The 26,908-nt window shown below is 36.9% G+C and overlaps 1 protein-coding gene across 1 annotated transcript in view; it reads right to left on the reverse strand.

Annotated features, from left to right (window-relative positions):
* Positions 1 to 272: 272 nt before the first annotated feature.
* The window catches only part of FOXK2 (forkhead box K2), a 61,693-nt gene continuing 35,057 nt past the window's right edge, over positions 273 to 26,908 (reverse strand). The window contains exons 2-9 of the mRNA XM_039500236.1: positions 19,120 to 19,314; positions 16,078 to 16,225; positions 15,426 to 15,572; positions 12,053 to 12,246; positions 11,010 to 11,185; positions 9,745 to 10,041; positions 7,700 to 7,909; positions 273 to 1,794 (exon numbers count right to left, since the gene is read on the reverse strand). Coding sequence (XP_039356170.1) covers positions 1,598 to 1,794; positions 7,700 to 7,909; positions 9,745 to 10,041; positions 11,010 to 11,185; positions 12,053 to 12,246; positions 15,426 to 15,572; positions 16,078 to 16,225; positions 19,120 to 19,314 — 1,564 coding nt within the window. The 3' untranslated portion in view covers positions 273 to 1,597. The remainder of the gene's footprint in view (positions 1,795 to 7,699; positions 7,910 to 9,744; positions 10,042 to 11,009; positions 11,186 to 12,052; positions 12,247 to 15,425; positions 15,573 to 16,077; positions 16,226 to 19,119; positions 19,315 to 26,908) is intronic.

Below are 26,908 nucleotides of genomic sequence, written 5' to 3' on the forward strand. Positions count from 1 at the left end.
TTTTTCTTTTTTGAAATGGAAAACAAATATTTATATAAATAATTGCATGATAATAACAGAAAACAACAAACTGGAATTCAAAGTTTAAGCCCACTCTGCAGCCTTCACTCACCTCACTCTATGAAGGAACAAGACATTATGTGAATTAAAGACTGAACAGCAGCCTAAACTTTTAGTTTAATTTGGAAATGTAAGGTGGAATCTATTACCACAATTAAAGTGAATAATTACCAATACATTTTAAACTGTTCAACCGCAGAACACACACTTTAAAAAAAAAAACCAACTTTTATTATAATAATATGGTAGCCACTGTTAGAAAACCACAACAGCTACTCTTAATGGAGACCCCAGAGGGTCTGTGTATGACATCAAAAGTTTTATGGATAAACTGGTCAGATTAATTTCTACAGATGGGTGCTTAAGCTTAAAAATACTGAATATACCTCTGACAAGATAATTTTTACTCTCTTTTTAAAAGGACTTGTGATAAAGAATTTTATCTTTTCTAAATGAAGAACAGTCTGTTATCTTAAACATACACAATATTAAGCGAGACTCTTGTTTTACTTTAGACTGGAAAAATATGCCAGGGACAGTCAAAGTCAACACAAAGTAACAAACAGCAAAAGGTAGCAAGAAAGAGAAACAGGTAAGTGCAGCTCTGGTCAAATTCATAGCAGTTCTTTACGTCAGTTAACGGCTCATTTACATTGTAATTTCTAATCAGTTACATGCAAGCCCGAAGAAGCATTTGATCACTACACATGGTAATAAAATTTGATTAAATTTATCAGGCAACTGCTAAAATATGAAAATTTGCAGATGTAATAAAGTAGCTTTATCTGAACTTTAACAGGACAGACAAAAGTAAATCATTCCATTGGTTAAAAAACCCCTACATTCAGTTTTTTACTAAACAAAATTTCACATGAAAAGTATTGTGTGATTCCAAAGTTTCCGGAGTAGAAATGGAGTGATTTGAAATGTCAAAGACCCCATTATTTTGCAAAGAAATGAAAATACACCTCAAAAATTTCTAATTCCACATGTGAACAACAAAATACTGCATATCTACCAACAACTGCATTGGGTAGGTCATTATGAAAGGCTAGCTGCCAAGATGTAGGACATGGCTCCTTGCCTCTGTTCCCTTTAAGGAATATACAATCGTTTGAAACCAGTTCACACTAAGCGCTTATCATGCTGCCGTTACACTGAGATACTCAGTCCTTAAAATAATCCAATAAAGATTTTATAAAGCTGCAGACCTCCCCAACTCTGGATTTCTCCTCGGTGTACACAGAGTTAGTTCAGTAGGGGGTGGGGAGGAGCAGGGTCACAGCCTCTGGAACAAGATGTTTTGCAGTTTGATTTTTTTTAAATTACTGAGTTTTAAGGCCACCTGTGTTGTTTTTTCAGTGCTGAAAGTTGAAGTCTGATCACAGGGCCCCTTTCCCCACTGCGTGAGAACATGTTCCAATGTTTTAGGTGTTATATTTAAGTGTCTCCTTTTGGCACCATGGAGTTGATTCCTCCCCGCCACCCCCACCCCCCCAAAAAAAAAAAAAGGAAAAAAGGAAACTCCACTACGCTTCTAGTTCTGGCTGCCTTGATCACTCACTGCAACAGATGGGGTGTCCACATTAACAGCTATGACTATGCTTTCTCCATCCTCTGTTTTGATACGTTTAAGTTCTTGTTGTTCTGACTGGTCTCCGTTCTGGCGTTTTGTTGGAAGAGATGCTGATGCAGATGCATGGGTTGCTAACATATGCAAAGGACTTGCAGCAGCTGTAAGAAAGATAATGAAAAACTTCAGATTCCAAATTAATTTTGAAACAGACAATACAAGAGTCAAACTAGCATTGTTGTTAAACATCATAAACATTATTTGTTTTACATCAGCGCATTAGAGGCCCCAATCTGGATTCAGGGCACATTCTTCTCGTCACTGTACAAACATTAACCAAGAGTCCTGTGGCACCTTATAGACTAACAGACGTATTGGAGCATGAGCTTTCGTCTGACAAAGTGGGTATTCACCCACGAAAGCTCATGCTCCAAAACGTCTGTTAGTCTATAAGGTGCCACAAGACTCTTTGCTGCTTTTACAGATCCAGACTAACACGGCTCCCCCTCTGATACTTGTACAAACATTAGAATCCCTGCCTTGAAGCACTTACCATTTAAATAGTCAAGAAAAAGGGTGGGAGAAAGGAAGTATCTTCATTCTGTGGCCAGGAAACTAAGGTGCAGAGAGATTACGTGACTTTACCCAGCATCACACATGGAGTCTCTGGCACAGCTGGGAAGTGCTCTCAGATCTAGTTATTCCCCATTACTTTCTTTGGTAACAAGGGACTAGCATATTATACTGAAGTTATGTTTTTAAATGTATTTTAAAACTTCACTCTGTATTCCATTTGCAGATTTCCCCAATATACTGATGTAAGCGAGATGAACAGAATCTGGAATTTCCAGAAAAATATTTACAAAACCAAAACCAAACAACAAAACTCACTGTTCTGAGAGCAGGGTTTGAATGGTGTACAAATAATGCAATGCTGGCCACACACTGAACAAGGATAAAGCAAACTATTGAGTGGCTGTTCATTCAGTGAACACTGAATGAGGCTGGGGTCCTGTAGAAAAAGTAGTATGTGATCATGTAATTAAAGACCGTATCATAACGCATATGGAGGCTAAATTAAGGTTGCATGGGTGCAGTTTTTGTATGCAATAGTGTAATGTATACAGCAAAGAAAACACTGATGCACTGTAGTACAAAACCTTTCATCATATTGCTTAATTCCTTTTTGAAAGCAGGATCTTATACATAGCAAAGTTCCACAGTTCTGTATAGCTAAATTAGGGGGTAGCTGATTAAGTACACTGCTACAGTTTAGCAGACTGAACAGTTAATGCCACATAAAAGAAATTTAGCAAAGTATTCTGCACCATACTGAATACGTGAAATGTGTGTCTGGTGCCTTTTTTTTTTTTCTTCTTATAAATGTTTTTCCTCTCAGACAAAGTATTTTAGGTCAATTTTTAGATTTAAAGGACCAGATTTGTTGACCTGGGCGAGCTGTGCAGAGCGAAGTATCATGGGACAATGGGGAAGACAGCTTTAAGTAATCTTTACTTCTCCCAAATCCTGAGACCACCTTTGGTTCACAGCGTAAGTTACTGTGGCCTGAAAGCTGCGTAGCTGTTATCTGTTTGTGCCCCAAAGTTATTTTGGTGGAGATTTTGCTCTGTTGCATGACGCATGCATACTGAGTGGGGCCCGCTGAAGACTGGGGATTCTATAAGTGGCTGAACTGTTGCTGTGTAGTGTGTTCGACTAATCCAGCGTTTCCTAAAGTTTGGTCTTTAGGTTGGTGGTGGCTGTACTTGAGAAGCCCCTAATTGTTACACATTATATTGTATTTCCTGTTGGAATATATGAATAAAAAGGGACAGAAGAGAGACCTAGCTATCCTAGGAGCAGTATATAAACCTCATCTGAAGTCATGTGGCCAGAGAGAAGCCAAGGTCCTAAGAAGCTCTCTCCCAAAGCAGTTATCCCTCTACTTGTCAGCATTTAGGAAAAAAATCACAGGTCCTAGTCGTACTGTATAACGTCCCCTGCAAATACTACTAAAATACTATTATGTTAGACAATGAAATATCCGAGGACTTGGAACTGGTAGGTGAGAACTTTGAATTTAACAAGGACACCATCAGGCTACATAAAAGAGCTTCCTTTCTGCACTCTCACAGCTCTGATGAAAATATAATTTCAGTTAGGGGGGAAGTAAATGTGACTGAAAAGTGCACAAGCCACTCTAATTTTATAGACACAATACACGTCTGACCTTTGTAAATATGTCTTGCAGAAAAAGGATGACATTATAAAGATGACAAAATGTAGATTTTTAGAAAACAGCTCATATTCTTCTTTGGTGTTTACACTACAACAATCAGTGAACCCAATGGCCAGGAATGAGGGCAATCCACAACAAAAAATAATTCTTTGGCCAAAAGTAGGATTAAGAATCTAAGGGCAATGTTTTCTGCAGCAGAAAAATCCAGCTACCAACCAGAATAAATTAATGGGCAAAGGAAAATAAATTTCAGCATCACCTTGAAAAGGAAGCTAGACAATATATGCGGCACCATGTTTTATAAAATCAATTCCTGTATATAGTGACTGAATCACCAGCATCTGGAGTATCAGCGTCAGTATTTTAGTCAAGAACAATTTAACATCCTGCAACACTGTAATTTAAACTAACAAAAGACTGTTCAAAGACTGATTTTGCTTTTATCCATTCAAGAAAGACATTAATGGTTGTAATGGAAAATGAAGATTTAACAGGGATGAGTGCCTATAGGGAATTTAACACTTTATTAAAAAGAGTTAAAAGCTACTTGTTCGTTCCAACAACAGAAACATGCATTTCTGATAGATACTCTGATTTTAAACTTCCTTTATGGAGCTCAGATTAGTCTGTTCTTACTAAACTATAGTAGAGAATTCCTGTTCACAGTTATTTTATGTGGCCAGCAAACAGCTTGATACCATCTATACTGTCAAGATGCTTTTCTGATACAGCAGATACCTCACTTCACTCTTCTCCCAGTGAAGAGACTGCTTTCCTGTTGCATCTTTTTTGCTTGGTTTTGCACAAATCATTTGCTTTCTAGTCAGCACTGTGATTAGCTCCTAATCTGATCTCTGAATAGCTAGCAAGGAAGACAGTTACTTCAGATGGAACAAAAGAAAAAGGAAAAAAAGAGATCACTGTAATTACAAAAAAAGCTGTTTTAAAACCCAGATGTTTAAAAAGTCTGAGCCTTACTTTAAAGATGACAGTTTCTACATGAAAAATCTCCTATGGAGAGAGTAATGTATTCTAAACACAAGCAACAGTAGGCGACTTCAGTCACCTGCATATAAGCCTGTTTAGAGAAGTAATCCCTTGATTCCATAAATACTTGCTTCTTGGAACAACTAGCTTTAGCACACACAAGAGGAAAGGCGACTTTGGATTTGGGGTAAAATTTTCAAAAACTCCTATGATTTAAGAACTTAAATCCCATTTTCAAAAGTGAAAACTAAGGGAAAACTCAAGTGTCACAATGACAAAATTTAGGACACTCAAAAAAAGACTAAACTTCAGATGGACCTATCAAAGCCAGGCAAATGGACCCCATGATAGTAGTTGAATTGCAATTTGGAAATATGCAAAGTAGTGCACACTGGACAGAATAATTTAAACTAATAAACATTACAGCATTCTATTTTAACTGAAACCACTCACAAAAAGGACCTAGCTTTCAATAAAATACGTGCTCATATCGAGAATACTATCATGCCATTATATAAAATGATGTTACATCCTCATCTTGAATACTGCTTTTAGTTCTGGTCATCCCATCTCAGAAAAATTTAGCAGATACAGAAGGGACACAAAGATGATCTGCTACGACAGAGAAATGGAAAGGTTCCTATACAAGACTCTGAAAAGATTAGGACTGCTTAACTAAGGAGACAAATAAGAGGGGGCATATAGTAAATTGTTCAGAAAAAAATAAAACAGATGGTCCAAATTATTACCATAATTCAAAAGGATATATCCAATTAAACTAAATGTCAAACAAAAATTTAAACTGATAACAGGAAATGTTTTGTTTAGAAAATAAGGTATTAACCTGTGCAAACTACTAGCCACAAGACAAGGCAGCATTCAAAAAATGACAAGTCATATGGACATGACAGTTAATAAGAGAAAAATCTATGATATAAGCCCCCATGCTTCTGGGCATAAGCAAATACTTGGGTTAAGAACACAACTTCCATTTTGAGTAGTTACTCCAGAACTGTCTATTAAGGGGATTATTGCAGCTTTATCTGAAGCACCTGGTACAGGGCACTGTCAAAAATAAAGATGCTGACAATAAATGGATCACCTGTCTGTTCCAGAATGGCAAATTCAGGGTGGAGTAATTAAACTTAAGGCAATTTTAAATTATTTAAATCAAAGATTAAATCAGGTTGAAGCTTTGTAAAACTAATTGAAAATGTGCGCTATGGCAATTTTAGATTTAGATTTATAATGAATTATACATGAAGTGGTTTTTGTTTTTAAATGCCTTAACTGAAAGGATTCTATTTGAATTTTATAAAACTGCTGTGGGCAAAAAAAATGAAATATTGAAAATTAAGGTTCTGATTCTGCAAGTACTGTACATATACATGTAATTTTACTCACATGAATTGTCCCACTGACTTCAATGGAACTATTCATGAACTTAACTTTAATCATGCATCTAAATGGTTATAGCATCAGGGACTAAAATTGTATTTTGATTAAAAACTTCTCCTAGTGACATAAAATCTTTGTCATTTCAAAACAAAATGGTTTCAGTGATAACAGCGGAAAGTTACTCCGATTTTCAATAATAAAGTTATTGCAAACTTTTTTTTGTATACGAAGGCCAATATTTTTAAAGAATAGAAGCCTAAAATTAGGTTCCTAAATACAAAGCCAGGCACCCAAGAATGGCATTTTCAAGAACTCTTAACTGACTTCAAATGGCAAACCTTGATGGAGGAATATAGCTTTGTTGAAGCATTCCAGATTTCTTGACTTGTGGAAGCTCATTATGTTGGAAGGAGTCGTTGGCTGACAACCCCAATAGCCTGTTTGCATTTTATGTTTGCGTTTGTGTTCTTCTCATAGTAAGGATGTTAACAAAGGCCTGGACTTGACTTTTCAAGCATACATGAACAAGTTAAGTGGGAAAATTTCTTAGAAAGAAGTTCCTATGTAAAATCTGAAATTCCAGGAACAATTAGGAAACTTAAAAGAAACGAATATGTATAAACTGAGAAGAAAGCAAAGAATTAGCAACATGTAGATTAATCTTCTTTAAATAATCAACTGTAGATTTTTTTAATTCATAATTTTTTAATTCACCTTGGGCATATTTATTTAAAAGGGAAACTGTCAAAACAAATAGGCATGAAATTAGATTTATCAGCAAACCAAACCAAAAGCTGTATTTGATACAAATGTATGTTTGTCCTGCCATCCAATCAGACTGCCTACTCAAAAACTGAGACGTCAGAGGGTATTAAGACAGGCAAGAGGCTTTAAAAGAATCCTTTAGAATTCTTGTAAATTTAATATTTTTTATTCTTCAGAAGCTTTGGAGAAAAGTAGAGTAGAAGAATGACCTAAAAAGCTGACCCACAAAGAAGCCTTGCACCCACTTTGTTCTTGACCACCCAGAGGACTGGTTGTCCATTTTAATATTGCAGCCCTTGCTTTGCAGGAACAGAGTTTTTGAGAACTAAAAAAACCAACATTTTAAAAGTCATTTTTAGGTTGGGTTTAATTTGGCAGTTGTAATCCCTGACAGTGACCCTTTAAGAATTTCAGAGATTAAATTCCCATTCTGGTTACAACCAGTGAAAGGAGACACCAAATGTCTGTCTGTCTGTCTCTCTCTCTCACACACACACACACACCCCCACCCACACGCTGCAGGTTGAAAACTGAAAGTGTATGTGCAACTCTAGTTGCTTTCTGTTTGAGTATAACTGAGATTTTACAATGAGAAACTGTACAAATTTGCTCATTCTGAAGGCAGTTCCTACACTGGAAATGTTTGTGGCTATAGGCAATATTGATCAAAAGCTTACCAGTGTTGCCCTGTCCTTGTATCGCTGTGGTGATAGGTACTATGTGTGTTCCATTCTGCGTTACAGTTTTTATTGGTAGCTGGTGTTGACCTAGAGGTGCCTGTTGCACTATAGTAACTGTCTGTAAGGGCGTGGTCTGAGATGTCTGAATGATACGACTAGCAGCTCCTATTGTAGCATGGCTAATAGCAGGTATAGGTTCCACTTTAACTGGAAAACAACAAAAATTATTTAATATGTTATGTTAAGACAAGATGGCTTAAAACAGAACATGACAAAAAGTGATTTAGTTACTTTATCCCTCCAATGAATATAATTAATCTTACTAATAACCTCAAAGCATGGAATAAAAATTCTATTTTAACTAAGACTGTTGATTAATCACAGTTAACTCCCGTGATTAACTCGAAAAGCTTAACTGCGATTAAAAAATGAATTGCAATTAATCACAGTTTTAACCACACTGTTAAACAATAGAATAAATAAAATTTATTAAATACGAAGTATACACTGCTCACTTTCTATTATTTTTTATTACAAATATTTGCACTGTAAAAATGCTGAACAAAAATAGTATTTTTCCATTCACCTTATACAAGTACTGTAGTGCAATCTCTTTATCATGAAAATACAACTTACAAATGTAGATTTGTTGTTTGTTACATAACTGCACTCAAAGCAAAACCATGTAAAACTTTAGAGCCTGCAAGTCCACTCAGCCCTACTTCTTGTTTAGCCAATAGCTCAGACAAACAAGTTTGTTTACATTTATGGGAGATAACGCATCCCACTTATTATTTACAATGTCACCTGAAAGTGAGAACAGGCGTTCGCATGGCACTTTTGTAGCCGGCATTGCAAGGTATTCATGTGTCAGATATGCTAAACATTCGTATGTCCCTTCATGCTTCGGCCACCATTCCAGAGGACATACTTCCATGCTGATGATGCTGAACTCCTTGGGGGAGAACTGCATGTCTCCTGCTCTGTTTTACCCATATTCTGCCATATATTTCATGTTACAGCAGTCTCAGATGATGATCCAGCACATATTGTTCATTTTAAAACACTTTCACTGCAGATTTGACAAAACACAAAGAAGGTACCAATGTGAGATTTCTAAAGATAGCTACAGCACTCAACCCAAGATTTAAGAATCTGAAGTGCCTTCCAAAATCTGAGAGGGATGAGGTGTGGAACATGGTTTCAGAAGAGTTAAAAGAGCAACACTCCAATGCAGAAACTACAGAACCCGAACCACCAAAAGAGAAAAATCAACCTTCTGCTAGTGGCATCTGAGTTAGATAATGAAAATGAACATGCATCGGTCCGCACTGTTTTGGGTCGTTATCGAGCAGAACCCGTCATCAACATGGATGCGTGTCCTCTGCAATGGTGGTTGAAGCATGAAGGGGACATATGAATCTTTAGTGCATCTGGCACATAAATATCTTGCACCACCAGCTACAACTGTCATTTCTTATTTTCAGGTGACATTGTAAACAAGAAGCAGGCAACATTATCTCCTGCAAATGTAAACAAACTTGTCTGAGCAATTGGCTGAACAAGAGGTAGGACTGAGTGGACTTGTAGGCTCTAAAGTTTTACACTGTTTTATTTTTGAGTGCAGTTATTTATTCACACATAATTCTAGATTTGTAAGTTCAACTTTCATGTTAAAGAGACTGAACTACAGTACTTGTATTAGGTGAACTGAAAATTACTATGTCTTGTTTTTTTACAGTGCAAATATTTGTAATAAAAAATAATATAAAGTGAGCACTGTACACTTTGTATTCTGTGTTATAATTGAAATCAATATATTTTAATATGTAGAAAATATCCAAAACTATTTAAATAAATGTCATTCTATTATTGTTTACAAGTGCAATTAAGCGTGCAATTAATTTTTTTAATCGCTTAACAGCCCTAATTTTAACCATTTTTTTTCACTTGCACCTATGAAGTGATTTTTTAAAGGTAAATAAGGCATTAGACAACCACACATATTTATATAAGACTTACTGAACTCAGCCAATTCTCACCTTTTACTTCCTTGTGGTCTCCATTCTCTTGAGGTTCTACCTTGGGCTGGGTTACCATTGCAGCTTGTGTAACCACTGCCTGTCCAGCTACCGTGTAAGTGTTTGCTGGTGCTAATCCAGTCACATTTGTGACTGACACAGCTGGTATCTGGTGAACAACATGAACTGTCTGAACTACAGGCTGCTGGGATGTTGATGTTGTCACAGGTGTTGCAACAGTGTAGGTGACGGGTTTAATAGTTTGTGGTAGCTGCCGTTGTACAGTAATTAAAACAGGTTGGCTAGATAGAGGTGATCCTATCAAAAGAGGCAAAGATAAATTAGACTGAAGTTTGTATCAAGTATATGTTTTTAGTTAATCACCCTTTTAAACACACTGAACACTGAAGCCTTGTAAAAGCAACAACCCTCGCTACTCCCTTTCACTGGTTGCTAAAAGAGCTAAAACATGGAAAATAAAGAAAGATTTTTATTGCACCTTACAATTACACCTTACAATTTTAGCATGTAGAGTTGGAATGATCGGACTGCTGTTGCTGACTCCATGCATCTTGTCACAAGACCTACACAGGCCTTCGCTGTATCATAAGGGATATCATTAGGAAACTTGATAGCTAGAATACAAATAAAACTACCAATACAATACAGGTAAATATGGGAGAATGGGGGGGGGGGGGAATGAATCGATACAAAAGAAACATCCCACCATTCAACTCCTCAACCCTTCCCAATTCTGGTTCTCTTGCCTGCTGCTTTGGGTAAGAGCAAAATGGCTATAAATGTGTACTGTAAATAAGACATTTATTTATTTAGTATAGCAACCCTTGATCCAGGAAATCATGTTGGTTTTCACCAACCATTCTTAATGGCGCTTTTTATCCAAATTAATGTTCTGTGCATGGAGAATCTGTGCTGCACAAAAAGATACAATAGTTTTCCAGAAGAAGAAATGTCACTGATATGCCACTGTTGTCCTAACTGAGATAGAAGTACAGTCTCTGCTTACCAGAAAAGTAAGCATCTATCTGTGCTGGAAAGAACATACATAAATACCAGGAAGGAAATGTATCGACCATATTAGCCATTTTCAGAAAATATTTCACACACCGAGTTTATGCACTTCTCTATGCTTTGCCTTAAAAGTTAATTATCTATCTGAAAACATTCACTGATTTCTTAATTTAGGTGTGAATTCCACCAAGACTGTTTCATGCAACATTTTCCCTCATCACCCCACACCAAAAAAGTAGTTAAAAAATTCTCACCTGGCGCACTCTGTGCAAATCGTGCTTCTTGTATTACTGCTAATTTTGGCTGGATAGCACTAGGCTCAGGTTCCATTGGGACTGGAGATCCTTCCCTTGACAAACTCTCTGGGGTCTGTACGCCACTGGAGTGGGCAGACAACACTCCAGAATGATTAGGAGAAGCTGGGGCACTTCTGTATTTTAAGAAAATGAAAGCGGCAGCTGTATGTTTTAAGTAATTGTGAAAGATGAGTGACCTTGCTTCTAAAAAAATTGTAATATATCTACTTTCCACAAGGGGGAACCCTTTGCCTTCTACCAAACAAGTACCCACCAAATCCATGATTTTGATTCTGCATAAAGCCTCTGTTATAATCAAGGGGAGAATTCAAAGGCAGGCTTTGGCAAAGGTTAATGTAATAGAAACATTTGGACATTTTCTGATGGAGTGTTTCCAAGCAATCCATGCAACCGTACAAATGTTTTTTCTAGGTGGGTAGAATGATGAGTGGCTCTAAGGGTAAGTCAAAGGAAGCAAGCAGCAGCAGAAAGGGGACACAATCTTTACATAGCTAGTAAGAAGTCTATATATTTCACCATTAAGAATATTAGTAAAACATTATCAAACTAAACACAATTTTTAAAGGCATGGGAAGGATAAAGTTAGCAATTAAAATTGTAATTGTGTAACACTGAAGTACAGAAAGCCCTTCATATGTTAACAAGCTAACAATTACTTAAGTAAACTGAGCCAGTAAATTACCACTAAAAAAGCAATAGAAAACAAACCTTGTGCCTGAGGGCAATCTTTACTGGTGTTTTAAATTAAATAACTCAACTTGTGATTTTAGTACTGTATACAAAACTATCTAGTTTGTACGAGCCTGAAGGTTAAAAACAGCCATTGTTTTTGGTTCTGTTATAGAATTATAGTTCAGTCTTACCGTATCAACATATTACTATTTAAAAGTACTGTTCTCTCTTACTTCCAGCAGGAAATTTAACATTTAAGGTAAACTTCTGAAAATTAAATGTCTTTTTGTTCATCTGTTTTTCCTTACCTAGAAGAGAGTGGTCCCAGAGGGGTTCTAAAGCAAGGTACTCCCCTAGGCCGCCTTTTCCTAAAAGCCTGCTCTATTAATTTGCTTTCAGAGGCAGGATCTATCCTCCAGAATGAGCCTTTGCCTGGTTCTTCCTGGGAACGTGGTACTTTGATGAAATAACGATTCAGAGAGAGATTGTGGCGTATTGAATTCTATGGAACATAAAAAAATATGTAGAATTCATATATATTTTTACTAAAAAGTCAGAATGTGGCCTAGTGCAGTGGTCTGTAGTACTGGAGACTCAGGGTTCAGGTCTCCAGTTCCTTAGGGTAGCAGGTCCCTGGTAGCGCTATAAAGGCAGCATACTAAACCTGGGGAAGGGAGCCTTGGCATTGCTCAAACCTCTCCAAGCAATTAAAGAACAATGCTAACAAGCTCCTAAGGGAATCTCATTTCAATCCTCTCGCAAGAAGGATAGTAGTCACAACTGATGGTTTCAGAAGTTGTGTGGACATAAAGCAGTGGATAAAAAGAAGAATTAGTAGTACCTGAAACACCATACCTTCCTCCACTGCTCAAATGAAAGTCAAAACTGTTCCCATTGGGCTGCTAAAACATGCTATAGTCACTGATTCTGGTGCTGATCTTGTACAATAATACATTATTTCATAGTAAGGAAAGGAAAGGTTTTATTAGAGAAATTTCAGATACAGCTAGATATTTGGGAGTTCACCTTTCCTTACCAGAAGCCACACAAAAGGAGGAGGATTCTCTCGGCAACTTCAGTTCCCCGTCATTCTTCCCCAAAACTGGCAAAGATACCAATCACCTAACAGTCTGAACATAGAGGCCAAGGATTCAGTGAGCCTAGGAAAACTCTGAATGGTGGTAGGTCCAAATGCAGTTCTAGGGTGAGCATCATACCATGCTGTGGTCTGCATATTTCCATATGCCCAATATGCAGTGGCATGAAGACTAAAATCTGTTGCAACTTCATAGAGGACTTGAATGGAAATGGATGAAGGTACCGATGTTCTAATGCAAGGCAAAATCCATCATTGACTTTATATGCTTCATATACACACACACACCCCTCACACTGAGACCTTTCAGAATTTGATAACTCAGGTGGAGGGAAACAAATACAAACCATTCAAGTTTGTACTAACTTTAACTGTCCAGTTCTGAGCCACTGAATGTTAGCACTGAAACATCTGGGGAAAATTTTCATAACTTTCCAAATCAACACTCTTCAAAATCCTCAAAATTTAATCCAATCCTAGTCACAGGTCAGCCTCAGATGCGATTCATGACCTTGACAGCAGGCTTAGAGAATTTAGGGCAATGTTACCCTTGTACAGTTTCTTCAATGCAATCTGATGCTAACAGAAGCTGTTTCCCCTGTCAATGACAAACAGAACTAGCAGGTGGTGTAAAGAATATACGTTTATCAGTTGTATTTGTGTCTCCATCTGCTAGAAGAGAAGATTAAATCCAACTTTTCTAGACTGGAGGAAAAATACACGACAGAATGAGTCCAACATGATGGGTCTTCAAAAAAAGTTCTAGGATATACATGAATATATCTATAGCCTCATTAGGTATTGAAACAATTATCTAAAACATTAACCTATATGCTTCAGGCTATTACCAAAATTGTCATCTATTGCCCGAAGCCAGAAGCTAAGAGTAGCGTTCACAAATAAAGTAAGTTACCTACCATTATGGCAATATTTTACATGACTACTGACCAAAACAGCCACTCAGTTTTATTATATTTTCCTGTTGTTATGCATTAGTGTACTTTTTACTTAATTCTCTGAAACATAAGGGGTGTGCTGTGCCTGCCATTTTGTTTTTGCAAAGTATTATGCATCTAAGCATTCAGTGACCTAACACCTAATTTTAAAACTAGAGGCCATAATGCAGATCTGTATCAGCCAACTAGAGTCTATGGAAAACAAGAGTACAATACATACAAATATAGATGTACTTTAGACAAAATCCTGAAATATATCTTATACAAGGCATGCAAAAATATTTTAAAAACCAATTACTATTGTTAGAATAGAACTGACTATATAAATACACACACACACACACACAGAATACTATATTATGTGTGTGAAAGAGGGGGGAAAAACATACACAGTCTGAACAATTTACTAGACACCTTCTAGCCAGAGTAAGAGCTGAGAAGTGTGAGGCTCTTTGCCAGCCAAGTCCCTATTGAGAAGCCCATAAACCTGGTATCCTCAAGCTCCTGGGATTGAAAAGGGTACTGGGATTCCTACCAGGGTGATCCATCTTTTATATACCCCTCTTGCTAATAGGTGATCAATCTGAAATGCCTGTCCGCCCTACTGCTGGGAGGGTGGAAACATTCTACTTGTTGTGAATGTGAAAAGTAACTCTTTGCCACTACCCCTCCTCAGCCTGCACTGGTTGTCCCTTCCCTGAAAATAACTCTGGTACCTGCCTCTGTTGCAGATAACTTTTCTAAGCAACAGAAGCAGTGAAACTGACATGATATAATTGACATGGTGATTTTAAAAGGCATGCACATAGCTTCTGAAGAGCAGCAGGGAAACTGACCAGTCCTGCTAATTGCTCTCTGCTGTCCCTTGGTAAAACTAAAAGCAGCAGCAGAGGCACTGGAGTTGTACGTCTGTGTACTTGCGGAAAAAACAGTGCATTGGTTTATATTCCATTGGTTATCCTGGTAAATGTTCTGGTTAGAAATTTGTTTATTTAAAAGCTTAAAATTTTTCAGAAATAGATGGATTAGCCTTCTACACTCAGCAGGGATAGATTCTCATCAGCAGTTAAGTCGCCAAATGGAACTTTCTAGTCACCTGTGTGAGCACAATAAAAAATGAGGTAGTCAACAGTGTACACCTGTAGCTAAGGAGCTGTAAGGTCAAGACCACAGCTTTCAACAAGCTTGTATTCCGAGATTTTGGGATCTTGTTTTGGCTTGTTGAGGTAACACAAGCATGTTAACACAAGCAGAAATTCTAATAAAATATTCATTCTTTTGTGGCAAAAACACACAAATCCATTTCTACCTATGTTTATATTTTTCTCCAATAGAAGGCCTGTAAATTCCCCTGTTGGAACTCTAGGGAATACTAAGGCTAGAGAATGATGCCGCCATAGTACACCTAAGTTCCTGCCAACCTAGAGATTTTAAGATTGGAAATCCATTACATATGAATTTATGACCCATTCAGTCCACCAAAAATCCACTGAAGGGCTGTCATGGTCACTAAATATAACCAGTATAAATAAAACAAGTTGACTTGGATTATTTACTATCATTCACTTATCATACTAATAGTCGTTTTTATTCATGACTTTTAAAAGAAATACTAGAAATGAAATTTACCTGCCAGCCCTTGTCTGCTGTCCTGTAGTATGGATAGTTTTTAGTTATGTGCGTATAAATTCCATTTAGTGTAAGCTGCTTATCAGGTGCCATTGTAATTGCTTGTACTATTAGTTGTGCATAGGAATAAGGTGGTTTTGAGTCGTCCTATAAAAAAAAAAAAAAAAAACCTTAAAATATTTGCCTCCATAAACTTTACAGTAGTATACCTCTTTTCTAAAATTACAAAATGCAATAATCAACTTCATTTTTTAACACTTCTGGATGACCTGAGGATTTAAAAAGGAAAAGTTAAAACCAAACTTACATCTTCCAATCAGGAGGATTTAAGATGACAATAAAAATCAAAAGAAACTAATACAACATTTAACCAAGGACCATGAATCAAAACGTCTAAAAAACGATGAGCATGAAAGTAACTAAAAGCCAGTACAGACATGAAACTCTTCAATGGAGATCTATATTTAAAAAAAAATAAATTTCAAGATACAAGGCACATTGAACCACAAAGATCTCTGGCTTCAATCTGTTTTCAATTTCTAAATGCCAAATCATGTCTAAGTTCATATACTTTGGATAACAAATTTGCAACATGGGTACACTGGGCTCAAGGCTTATTTTTATTTATGGTTTTATTCTTTGCAGCATTTACCTTTGGGCTATCACCACCCGATGCTTCCTTGTCATTTTCTGACTGTGGATTGTCAGCCATTAAATGTAGGTCAGATGGTATTACACGACTCATTTTGTACCCTGAAGAGCCTGCACCACGCGGGCTAGATGGGCAGGAATTTGCAGCACTGTAGAATATAAAAAGAGGATCCTACTATTTTGTTATACAGTATATCACCACGTTATGTCTAATCAAATAGCTCTAGCTGTAGGAAAACTCACTAGTGTTTGCAGACTGTCATTAAGGGTCTGTCAGTATTTCCATTATAAATGCTTGGAAAATGGGATTTATAACTCACTGTAAGAATCAAAATCACTCCAGGAAGAAACCTGTCAAATGAGGTTTCAGCCTCTCTCTTCAAAGAAAGAAGATTAACTGTTTTGTAGGCTATATTGTATTTATGTAAGCTTTGCTGACAATATGTCCATTTTAGTTGGAGGTTCAATCTACTAATACAACCAAATATTCTGGATACTTGTCTGAACCTCTGATCTGAAAGTTTTCAGAAAATAGGTCTACGTGAGATTTCCACCACATGCTTGTTTTTAGCTTTGTCAGAAACACTGATAATATGTCTGAACAAAACAACGTGTTTGTGAAAATATAATAAAGTTACAAGCTACAAGAAAGAGTTCTGGATGATTCTTATTTAATCAAATATATACTTCAGGTAAACTGATTTAGAATTATATACAGACACTGAGCTGTATATAACACTATAAATCCTCATGTAACGTAATAATCAAATAGGCCAAAGACTGGGGAGATGATAACATAAGTGGAAACGACACCAACAAATGATGGTAAAGGTAAAAGGTAAAATTTGATAATTGGCAGTCTGCTACGGCTCATTAGTGTTGGGAAGGTATAAAATATTAAACTCTAAACTTCAAATTAATTTCTACCATATCTTTTGAAAGTTTATGTTTTTTTCCCACCTTTTACAATGCACCCGAATTATAGCTGTATAAAGAGCTATTCTTCCAGAATTCCCTTTTGTCCCTTCACAGTTGAGAAAGAGTCAGTGAGCAATCTTTTCACTGCTTACATATTTTCATGTAAACCAATAAGCCCCAAAAATTTTTACATAATGACAGGATTCAGTTCTGCCCTCAGCAGCATCAAAAAACACATATATGAAAATAAAAGCAGGAATCTGAGAAGTCTGCCAGGTCCCATCCACTAGCCTTGTTACAAATCAAAGATACTATTTTAGATTAATCAAAATATATAAAATTTAAAACTTTAAGGAAAACTACAGTTAAGGGATACCATCTGGACTGGCGGGACAAAAAGTTGTATCTGCCAAGATTTGCTTTGCAAGCAGACAGGAACATCTTGCTGAATCCCTTTGCAGTGCCTGCCATGTTCTTGTGTGTAGACAGAGTTACATACAAAAATACTGTTCTTGAAGAGAAACTTCTTATCTCCACAATTCCAACATTTGAAGTTAGCTGTTGGTGGACTGTCCAGCAGGGAAGATGGAATGTTGTTAAAGTTGTGCGGAACAGGCCTTGTTTTGACGGTTAAAAGTCAGAGGATCAGCACTTTTTAAAAAGTGTTGGTCACTGCTGTGCTATGTAAGTTTTGTGCATATCAACTGACAGTATCCCTTTACTTAGCTCACTGTACCATGTATTTACACAGCAACACATATCGTATAATCAAAGCAAGTTTACAAATCCTCCACACAACTTGGTGAATTAAAGAAGAAAATGTCAAGCTAGTCAAATAGACTTAGAACTGCTGTGATTTTTAATGGTATAGTTTAACAGTTGTTTAGTAGCCTTGGGAGATAATTTCAACAGCCGAGATAATGCAAAAAGCAACGGTGAAATACTTCTTGAAATATTTATGAATGCAATCATTTCTTGGGGAAGATGGATTTTTTTTTATTTAAACCAGGAAAAATTTAAGACTGCTATACTATCAAATCACTTTTTCCAAATGTGCAAACACAAATACAATTTGCAAACACCATCACAAAACTGGAATCAAGATCTCTGCTCTTGTTGAGTATCAACAGATTTACCTCTGAATTTAAACTTCATAACAGGATCCAAATGTAAAGATCAACAGAATTAGACACACTAGCTTTATATTCCTTGAATCAAGCAGATCTACCAGAATCTGTGAGGAAAAGGTGGAATTTTCAAAAATATTTAAGTGACTTTGGTGCTTTTGAAAATTCTATTCAAAATGCTTTTATAATAGTTTGCAAGAAGAGCAATTAAGCTTTTTGTTTAATTGAACTTCAACCCAACAAACAAGCCAAATGATGGCTGCGAGCCTCTAATCAACACAGCTAAACTGACAGACCCAAATTAACTGCACCTACCAAAACATTTCTCAACACTATACTTCTCCTGGTGCTATATTGAAATACTATAAATAAGGAGCTTAGTTTACTGTGACTGTAGTCACTAGTCAGTAAGATACTTTTTCTAATCATTAGCTTTCAAAATAAGCATTGCCAAACTGCTAAAACATATTTTTCTGCTGACAAACTTACTGAGGACACTGGATTTTAGTCAGCTGCTTAAGAATAGCACTAACAATGGAAATAAAAATAGAAACTACATGAAAGTGTTGTCACACGTATAATGAAGACCAACAAAGGCAAGAAAATTGTAAGTTAAGATTGAAGCTTAATTCTTAAACTCACTCTAGTGTGTCCAAATATTTCAGCCACTGGGAAATGTGGGCTCATTCACTGCTCTAACCGTCCTAGAATACTAGGAACAAAAGGATGCATTCAGAGTACAGCCCTAACACAATTTTATTGCTTTTGTCAATTTAAAGTCAAACTTTAATGACAGTAACAGATTTGTATATTTATGTGAATAGGTAGCCACTGAAAAAACACAATGCTATAATTTTACTCCAAGGCTCATCCGAGGCTGCTCTGAGCGCCAACGTAAGCATTATTACATAAGGAAAGCAACATCAAATGAACTACATTTCTGTACTGATTCTGTAACCATATATTACCCTACATGCAATTTTGCAAGTTTTAAATACCTGATAGTTCCTGTGGGAGAAGGGAGAGGGCTGATCAGGTGAGCCATGTTGTCTGGAATGTTTATTGTTAAGGGAGAAATCTGGGGTTGCACAGGTTTCACTGGAGACTCTGGAGACTCCTGTTTTTCTCTCTTTTCATTGGACAGAGCTGTGAATGTTATCTTGATGTTTGTGCTGGGAAACCTGAAAGTACATCTGAAAAATAGAAACAAATATATATGCAACTTGTTTACAGGTAATACATAACAGACTTTTTTGCATAACTCACAAGCAATACTTAACCCTGATTAAAGTAATAAACAGCGTAGCTTGGGTAATGATTTGCAATTATCTTCATTTCACACACAGGCACAGAGATCTAGTGAACACTAGAAAGTAAATTTTAGACTTCAGAATACAAATATAATTGTATTAAGTATATAAATTATTTTAATGCTGTAGCCCTCTTTCTAGATTTCCTGTAGTCTTCTTGAGATTAACTGGAAATATACTCCAAATGGGGTAGTATTTTGAAAACATCTGAACAATGACATCAGAAGGAATGGGTTTTGTGCATTAAATTGTTTTTTATAGTATCCCTAACAATCAGTATTGCCACAGAAAAATCTCAAACCTCAGTTCGTTTAAGTATACTGAACTGTCATTAACCACTTAAGAGAGCTAACAAGTCCGCCAACATCCATTCATTGGTAGCATTTTGTTCACTATGGCCCTGATCCTGCAAACACTTATGAAGTTACTTAACTTTACTCTCTGAGTAGTCCTATTGTGAAACTACTCAGAGAAGTAAAGTTAAGAAGGTGCATAAGCGTTTGTAGGATTAGGGCCTATGTAATTTCACTAGTATTAGTTCAAAGCAATTTTTGTTCTTTTTCTCCGAAACCACTTTATTTACTATGCATACAGCAAAGCTAATGGTGCCTAACTGTAAAAGCAATAGGTACTACAGAAATGAACAGTCATAGCAAATGTAGCCTTAATTTAGACTCAGAAAAATAGACTGTTTAAAACAGATTTAACACAAAAAATAGTCACATAAACAAAAAGTTAAACCATAAGTCTGTATGTTTGCTTTAATTGTTAACTGTTTTAAATTTGATACAATCCAGTTATATAAATATGCAAAAATTTTAATTTTTGTATATATTCATTAAAAACCCATCTCTAATGAACTTTTAAAACATTTCCTCCTCCCCCCCATTAGGCAAGCACTACAGCTTATAAAAATTAACCCAATTAAACAGGAGAATAGGCTATTTACAGTTTAACTGTACACAAACAGATTGAGCATACCTAAATTTAATTCTGTTACTAACCATAGCACCAACAAAAACCATTTCCGGTAATTCTACCTTTTGCTCATGATCAGCAATAATCTAATAAATGTTAGATGTACTGCTGCCCTCTCCTCCCTGGAAATCTGTCAGATATGCACAGGACTGAACCTATGTTAGATATGCAAAAGACCCAATGCATGATCATATTTACATGCCCCTCACTGAGAGGCTTTGCCAATGACAATCTACAAACTTTAGAAACCATATTGTGAAGTGATCCTTTTACACAGATCTACAGTAGAACCTCAAAGTTATGAACATCTTAGAAATGGAGATTGTTTGTAACTCTGAAATGTTCATAACTCTGAACAAAATGTTATGGTTGTTCTTTAAAAAGTTTACAACTGAACATTGACTTAATATAGCTTTGAAATTTACTAAGCAGAAGAAAAATGCTGCTTTCCCTTTATTTTTTTAGTAGTTTACTTTTAACATAATACTGTACTATGTTTCCGTTTTTTTAAATCTCTGCTGCTGCCTGATTGTGTACTTCCAGTTCCAAATGAGGTGTGTGGTTGATTGGTCAGTTCATAACTCTGAGGTTCTACTGTAAAGGAAACAAAGCTGCTTTGGAACAGGTGCAAGCAGCATTTGTTCCAAGTGTCACTATAACTTTGGCACAACATTTAATGATAGATGCATCTAATGCAAACATGGACATTCACTGCTAGTGACCATGGATCATGTTTTCCTACGTTACATGCTTAAAGAGGAGGGGGGGGGGGGGGAAATGTGACTGTGACCTTCCTTTCAATCTCATTTCATAAGGACCATGTCTGAGTATAACAGACAACTTGATTCTGAAACATGCTCGATGTACTAAATTGGGAACAGAATCTATGCCAAAACACTGCACATGGGTTGAGCAGGAAAGCAAAATGGACTAGACGCTCCCTCTTTCACTGTGCAACCCTACCTAATTGTTTTTAAACTAACAGCCACAATGAAGGACTGTAGCTGAGAAATGTAGAAAAGATTGAGTAAATAGTAATGAAGATATTACTGCTACACTATAAAGCTGGAATTCCTTGCTCTTTCTATAGAAAATAAAATTATTTCCTCCATTACTTGTCTTTTCCTTAAATATCTGATGGAAGTAATAAAGTTTGTTTTGCTGGTCAAAGCCAATATTATCTCAACCAACATTTCTCTCAAGACATCACTCTTCAAGAGCACACAAATAGAAAGCAAAGGCATCCATTTTGTCAGCACAGAAGAACAAGGGAGAATGTTTACTTTAAGTAAACATTAATAACAAAAATTGACTAGCAATATTGTATGTTTGAGACCTAAATATTTAGACTTTTGTGGGATAGACTTTTCTACATATTTTATGTAACTATTTTCCAGATTCAAGTGTATTTACTCCTCAGTCTCAGTGACTGAATACCTTGTAGAGAAGACTCATTTCCACTGAAGAGCAATACAGAAGCAGCTGTGCAAAACTTCAACTGCTGATTCAGTGGTCAGACTGGTTATTGCATCGAAAAGGATACCATCTAGTAGTAAGCAGGCAATGCTCCAAAATGCTGCTGGGCTTTTACTGGGGGGTGGGAGACAGGCTTCATAACCTAAACTGAAGTACAGGCAAATCCAAAGCCACAAAATGTGAATTACAGGTCAACTTCGGCACAAACCCCCTCTTCCTACATATCTATCTAAACTCCACTAAAAACTCTCCCCTCTTGTGTTGCCATTCTATCTTCTGATCACTTCTTGCCCTCTGGCCATCAAACACAAAGATACGGAACAGCTTCTCCCCTGCCAAGTCCAAGGCCCTGACTCCAAAAGCTATGTTTGAGACCATTATGGCTCTCAAGTGTTTGTCAAGTGTGAGAAGATAGGAGCTTTGGGTAATCAAAGCTCTGTACTGGATATTAAACTCTGGGCCAAGCTTACCATCACTTGTTACAAGCTAGGTACTATATTTATACTGTGGGAGCATTACCAACACGCTTTTCAACATTTCAAATGCTGGGCTCTGAGAGGATGGTGTTATAAGGAGGATATAATATGAATCCAGCTAAACTTCTAATCTAGTAAAACATGTGAACACCTAAATATTTGCATTTCATCTTACTGTACCACTGAAACCTTCCTGCTCACGCATGGGAAGGTACTGCAGTTCACAATGAGAAATCAAATGGGTACATTTGAGATTGATCAAAAACACGTAAAATATGTTCAAATATTTTCAAACCACAAGTTACAGGGTGAAAAGTTTGTGTCATATTTCTAAGTGGAAATTTCTAAGTATTTCCGAAAGCTACATAACAACATGGTTTTACCAGCTCCAAAATTTGTAACTGATAGCATCCACTTTTAGGTAATTAAAAAAAAAAAAAAAAGACTGAATCAGGACAACAGTATTTGTGTTGTATTTATTATTTACACAGCTCAAAATGGAAGACAGATCCCTTCCCTAAAGCCCTTATCTAAACAGAAAACATACTGAGGACAGACTAGAGCAGGGGTAGGCAACCTATGGCACATGTCAAGCTGATTTTCAGTGGTACTCACACTGCCCGGGTCCTGGCCACCAGTCCGGGGGGCTCTGCATTATAATTTAATTTTAAATGAAGCTCCTTAAACATTTTAAAAACCTTGTTTACTTTACATACAATAGTTTAGTTATATATTATAGACTTATAGAAAGAGACCTTCTAAAAATGTTAAAATGTATTACTGGCACGTGAAACCTTAAATTAGAGTGAATAAATGAAAGACTCGGCACACCACTTCCAAAAGGTTGCTGACCCCTGGACTAGAGGGTGGGAGTAAGATGCAGCATACAATTTTTTTATTCTAAACAAATAAATCCAGAATGCAGTAATGAAACTGGGGAGGGCAGAGAAAAAAAGTGAATCCACAGATTGACTGTTTCCAATCACTCCTTAGGAGCAAGGACTGTCATTTACTATCTGTTTGTATAGCACCTAGCAAAATGGGACTGGGCAGGCATTACTGCAATGTAAGTGTTAAATAAATAAAAATAATTTCATAAGCTGCTAGATAATGGTCTCATTAGAGGAGCAAATGTGTACAGTATGGTTGTACTTGTCACATCCACATTTAAAGCATTCCCTCTTTGCTTCACCAGCTCTGTCCATACTCGGGGTGCGGGGGGCACAGAATTACTCACTTGTAAGTCCTCTTCTCTGAATTTATCACCTGACTGGATTCCCACTCCTGTCTCAGCACTCAAGCATGAAACAGGCTAGAACTCCTAGCTCTCACTGATGTGTCCTTTTGAGGCACCAGTATTTCAAGTCCTATTGTCAGGCCCAGTGCTTCAATATCCCCTAGAACAGTGGTTCTCAACCAGGGGTAAGCGTACCCCTGGGGGTACGAAGAAGTCTTCCAGGGGCTACCTTAACTCATCTAGATATTTGCCTAGTTTTACAACAGGCTATACACATAAAGCACTAGTGAAGTCATTATAAACTAAAATTTCATACAGACAAAATGAGAAAGTAAGTATTCTTTCAGTAACAGTTTGCCATGACACTTTTGTAAGCAAGTCTTTTTTAAGTTAGGTGAAACTTGGGGTATGCAAGACAAATCAGACTCCTGAAAGGGGTATAGTAGTCTGGAAAGTCATTGGATAAAAGGGAAGATCCTTTCATAGACTGAGAACTGGTTAAAAGACAGGGAACAAAGGTTAGGAATAAAATGGTAAGTTTTCAGAATGGAGATGGGTAACTAGTGGTGTTCCCTAAGGGTCAGTACTAGGACCAGTCCTATTCAACTTATTCATAAATGATCTGGAGGAAGGGGTAAACAGTGAAGTGGCAAAGTTTGCAGATGATACTAAACTGCTCAAGATAGTTAAAACCAAAGCAGACTGTGAAGAACTTCAAAAAGATCTCACAAAACTAAGTGACTGGACAACAAAATGGCAAATGAAATTTAATGTTGATAAATATAAAGAAATGCACATTGGAAAAAAATAACCCCAACTATACATACAATATGATGGGGGCTAATTTAGCTACAACTAATCAGGAAAGATCTTGGAGTCATCGTGGATAGTTCTCTGAAGGCGTCCACGCAGTGTGCAGTGGCAGTCAAAAAAACAAACAGGATGTTAGGAATCATTAAGAAAGGGATGGAGAATAAGACAGAGAATATCTTATTGCCCTTATATAAATCCATAGGAAGCCCACATCTTGAATACTGCATACAAATGTGGTCTCCTCATCTCAAAAAAGATATACTGGCATTAGAAAAGGTTCAGAGGAGGGCAACTAAAATGATTAGGGGTTTGGAACAGGGGGATATGAAAGAAGTATATAAAATCATGAGCGGTGTGGAGAAAGTGAATAAGGAAAAGTTATTTATTTGTTCCCATAATATAAGAACTAGGGGCCACCAAATGAAATTAATGGGCAGCAGGTTTAAAACAAATAAAAGGAAGTTCTTCTTCACACAGCGCACAGTCAAACTGTGGAACTCCTTGCCTGAAGAGGTTGTGAAGACTAGGAGTATAACAGGGTTTAAAAGAGAACTAGATAAATTCACGGAGGTTAAGTCCATTAATGGCTATTAGCCAGGATGGTTAAGGAATGGTGTCCCTAGTCTCTGTTTGTCAGAGGGTGGAGATGGATGGCAGGAGAGAGACCACTTGATCATTACCTGTTAGGTTCACTCCCTCTGGGACACCTGGCATTGGTCACTGTCGGTAGATAGGATACTGGGCTGGATGGACCTTTGGTCCGACACAGTACAGCCGTTCTTATGTAAAGGTTGAGAACCACTGCCCTAGAACATTCAGTTTGAAGCTGTCTTGTAGTGATCAAGACATGGTTTGGCAACACCATTTTCCCCTACAGAACAAGTCAATTTCTTCTATCAGCACCTCCATTTTTCAAATGGAAGTATATTATGAGGACCTAGCACTGATAACCCTATGAATCATCCTTGTTTCAAAATCTTCAGGGGAGATTCCTTTTAGAAGACGACGTAAATCTTTCACTAAAAAAAAAAAATCTGGAAAATGGGTAGGAACAATAAAGGGATAAGGAATGGGAGTGACAAGGATCCTCTATCTTCCCCATTGTACTTTATTTCAAATAGAAATGAAATTAATCAACAAGAATCTTGGGTCACTCTGTAGGTTTTCACATGGGATTTCTTTGATTGCAAAGTAATCACCAATAATGTTATCCACAGTCTCACTTTCTCCCCTTCTATGATTGTTGAACTGACCAAGAGAGAGATCACAGTATTTCCCAAGATAAAACCATCCTTCCTCTGGAGTGTCATCTACATCATAACAAGGATCCCCTTTTCTTTTGGCTTCAGGATGGCTTCTCAATAATTTAGACTTTCATCCCCAGTTTTGATTCCTCTCCTCTTTTACACGATTTTCTTTTACCTTGTCTACCCTTCACTCTACCAGAAAACCACCATGATCTTCACTGAAGATTGTGTAGCCTACAAGGAAGCATGACCCTCCAAAGGCACATTGTATATAGACAGCACTTCCATCACCGGCTGACAATGTTGTGTGATATACATAGCTGGGGGGAGGGTGTGCCTGGAGATGGGGCAGTTGCTATTAAGATGTTCCAGTGCATCCTTGCCCACTTCAAGACCTGAACTGTTGTTCATTTATATTTTACATAAAGCAACTCAACTGTTTCATCCAAAATAGTTCTATCAAGTTTGTAATGTTACACAGCATTTTATTTCTTCCATATTTTTACAGCAATATTTAAACTGTTAAGTGAAAAGCTTTGCTACCAAATTTATGATCAAGGTGTAGAATTGGCTGCCATCCAGTCTTACTTAACATTACAAATTTAGGAAGATAGGATTTTAAAACGTTTGTAAGCTGTTTAGATATTTAATTCATCATGAAAATAGTATATATAAAGAGCCACAATTGAGTCTTTTCTCCTTTTGCCGCTTCATTGATTATTAGTTTGATAGGAAAAGGCTGACAGAAAACATATTACATAACAAACAAAATACAACACCCCACCCCACTTCACCCCCCCATTTAAATTTTCAGTTTGGTACAGTGAATATACTGTTCAGTTATCACCTAAATTAGACCTGTAAGAGTAGAAGGGCTGTTCGGATTCAAAGAGTTGTGCTCAGCTTCAAACTCGAAAGCGAAGCATAAAAACCGCTAAGAAATCCCAGAAATGGGGTAAAGCACTGCATTTTTAGATACATAAAAGTGATAAAAGTTTGTCAACTTGAGGAGTAAGAAGTCTATCCCCCAGGGAGAAAGGGATTCTGTTCCTTCACTTATCCTTACCACCAGTGCCATCCCACACCTCCAACAGAAGTAGGTATAAAACATAACATACCATCAGCTAAATTTTGTGCCATGGAACTTCAGGTTCATGGGCACTTTGCTTGGCATATGCAAACCGAACAATTCACTCCCAGAACATTTTGTAACATCAGCTTAAACAAGTTGGGACTATGTTTAAGAGAAT

The sequence above is a fragment of the Mauremys reevesii genome, linkage group 15, assembly GCF_016161935.1.
Source record: "Mauremys reevesii isolate NIE-2019 linkage group 15, ASM1616193v1, whole genome shotgun sequence".
Classification (NCBI taxonomy): Eukaryota; Metazoa; Chordata; order Testudines; family Geoemydidae; genus Mauremys; species Mauremys reevesii.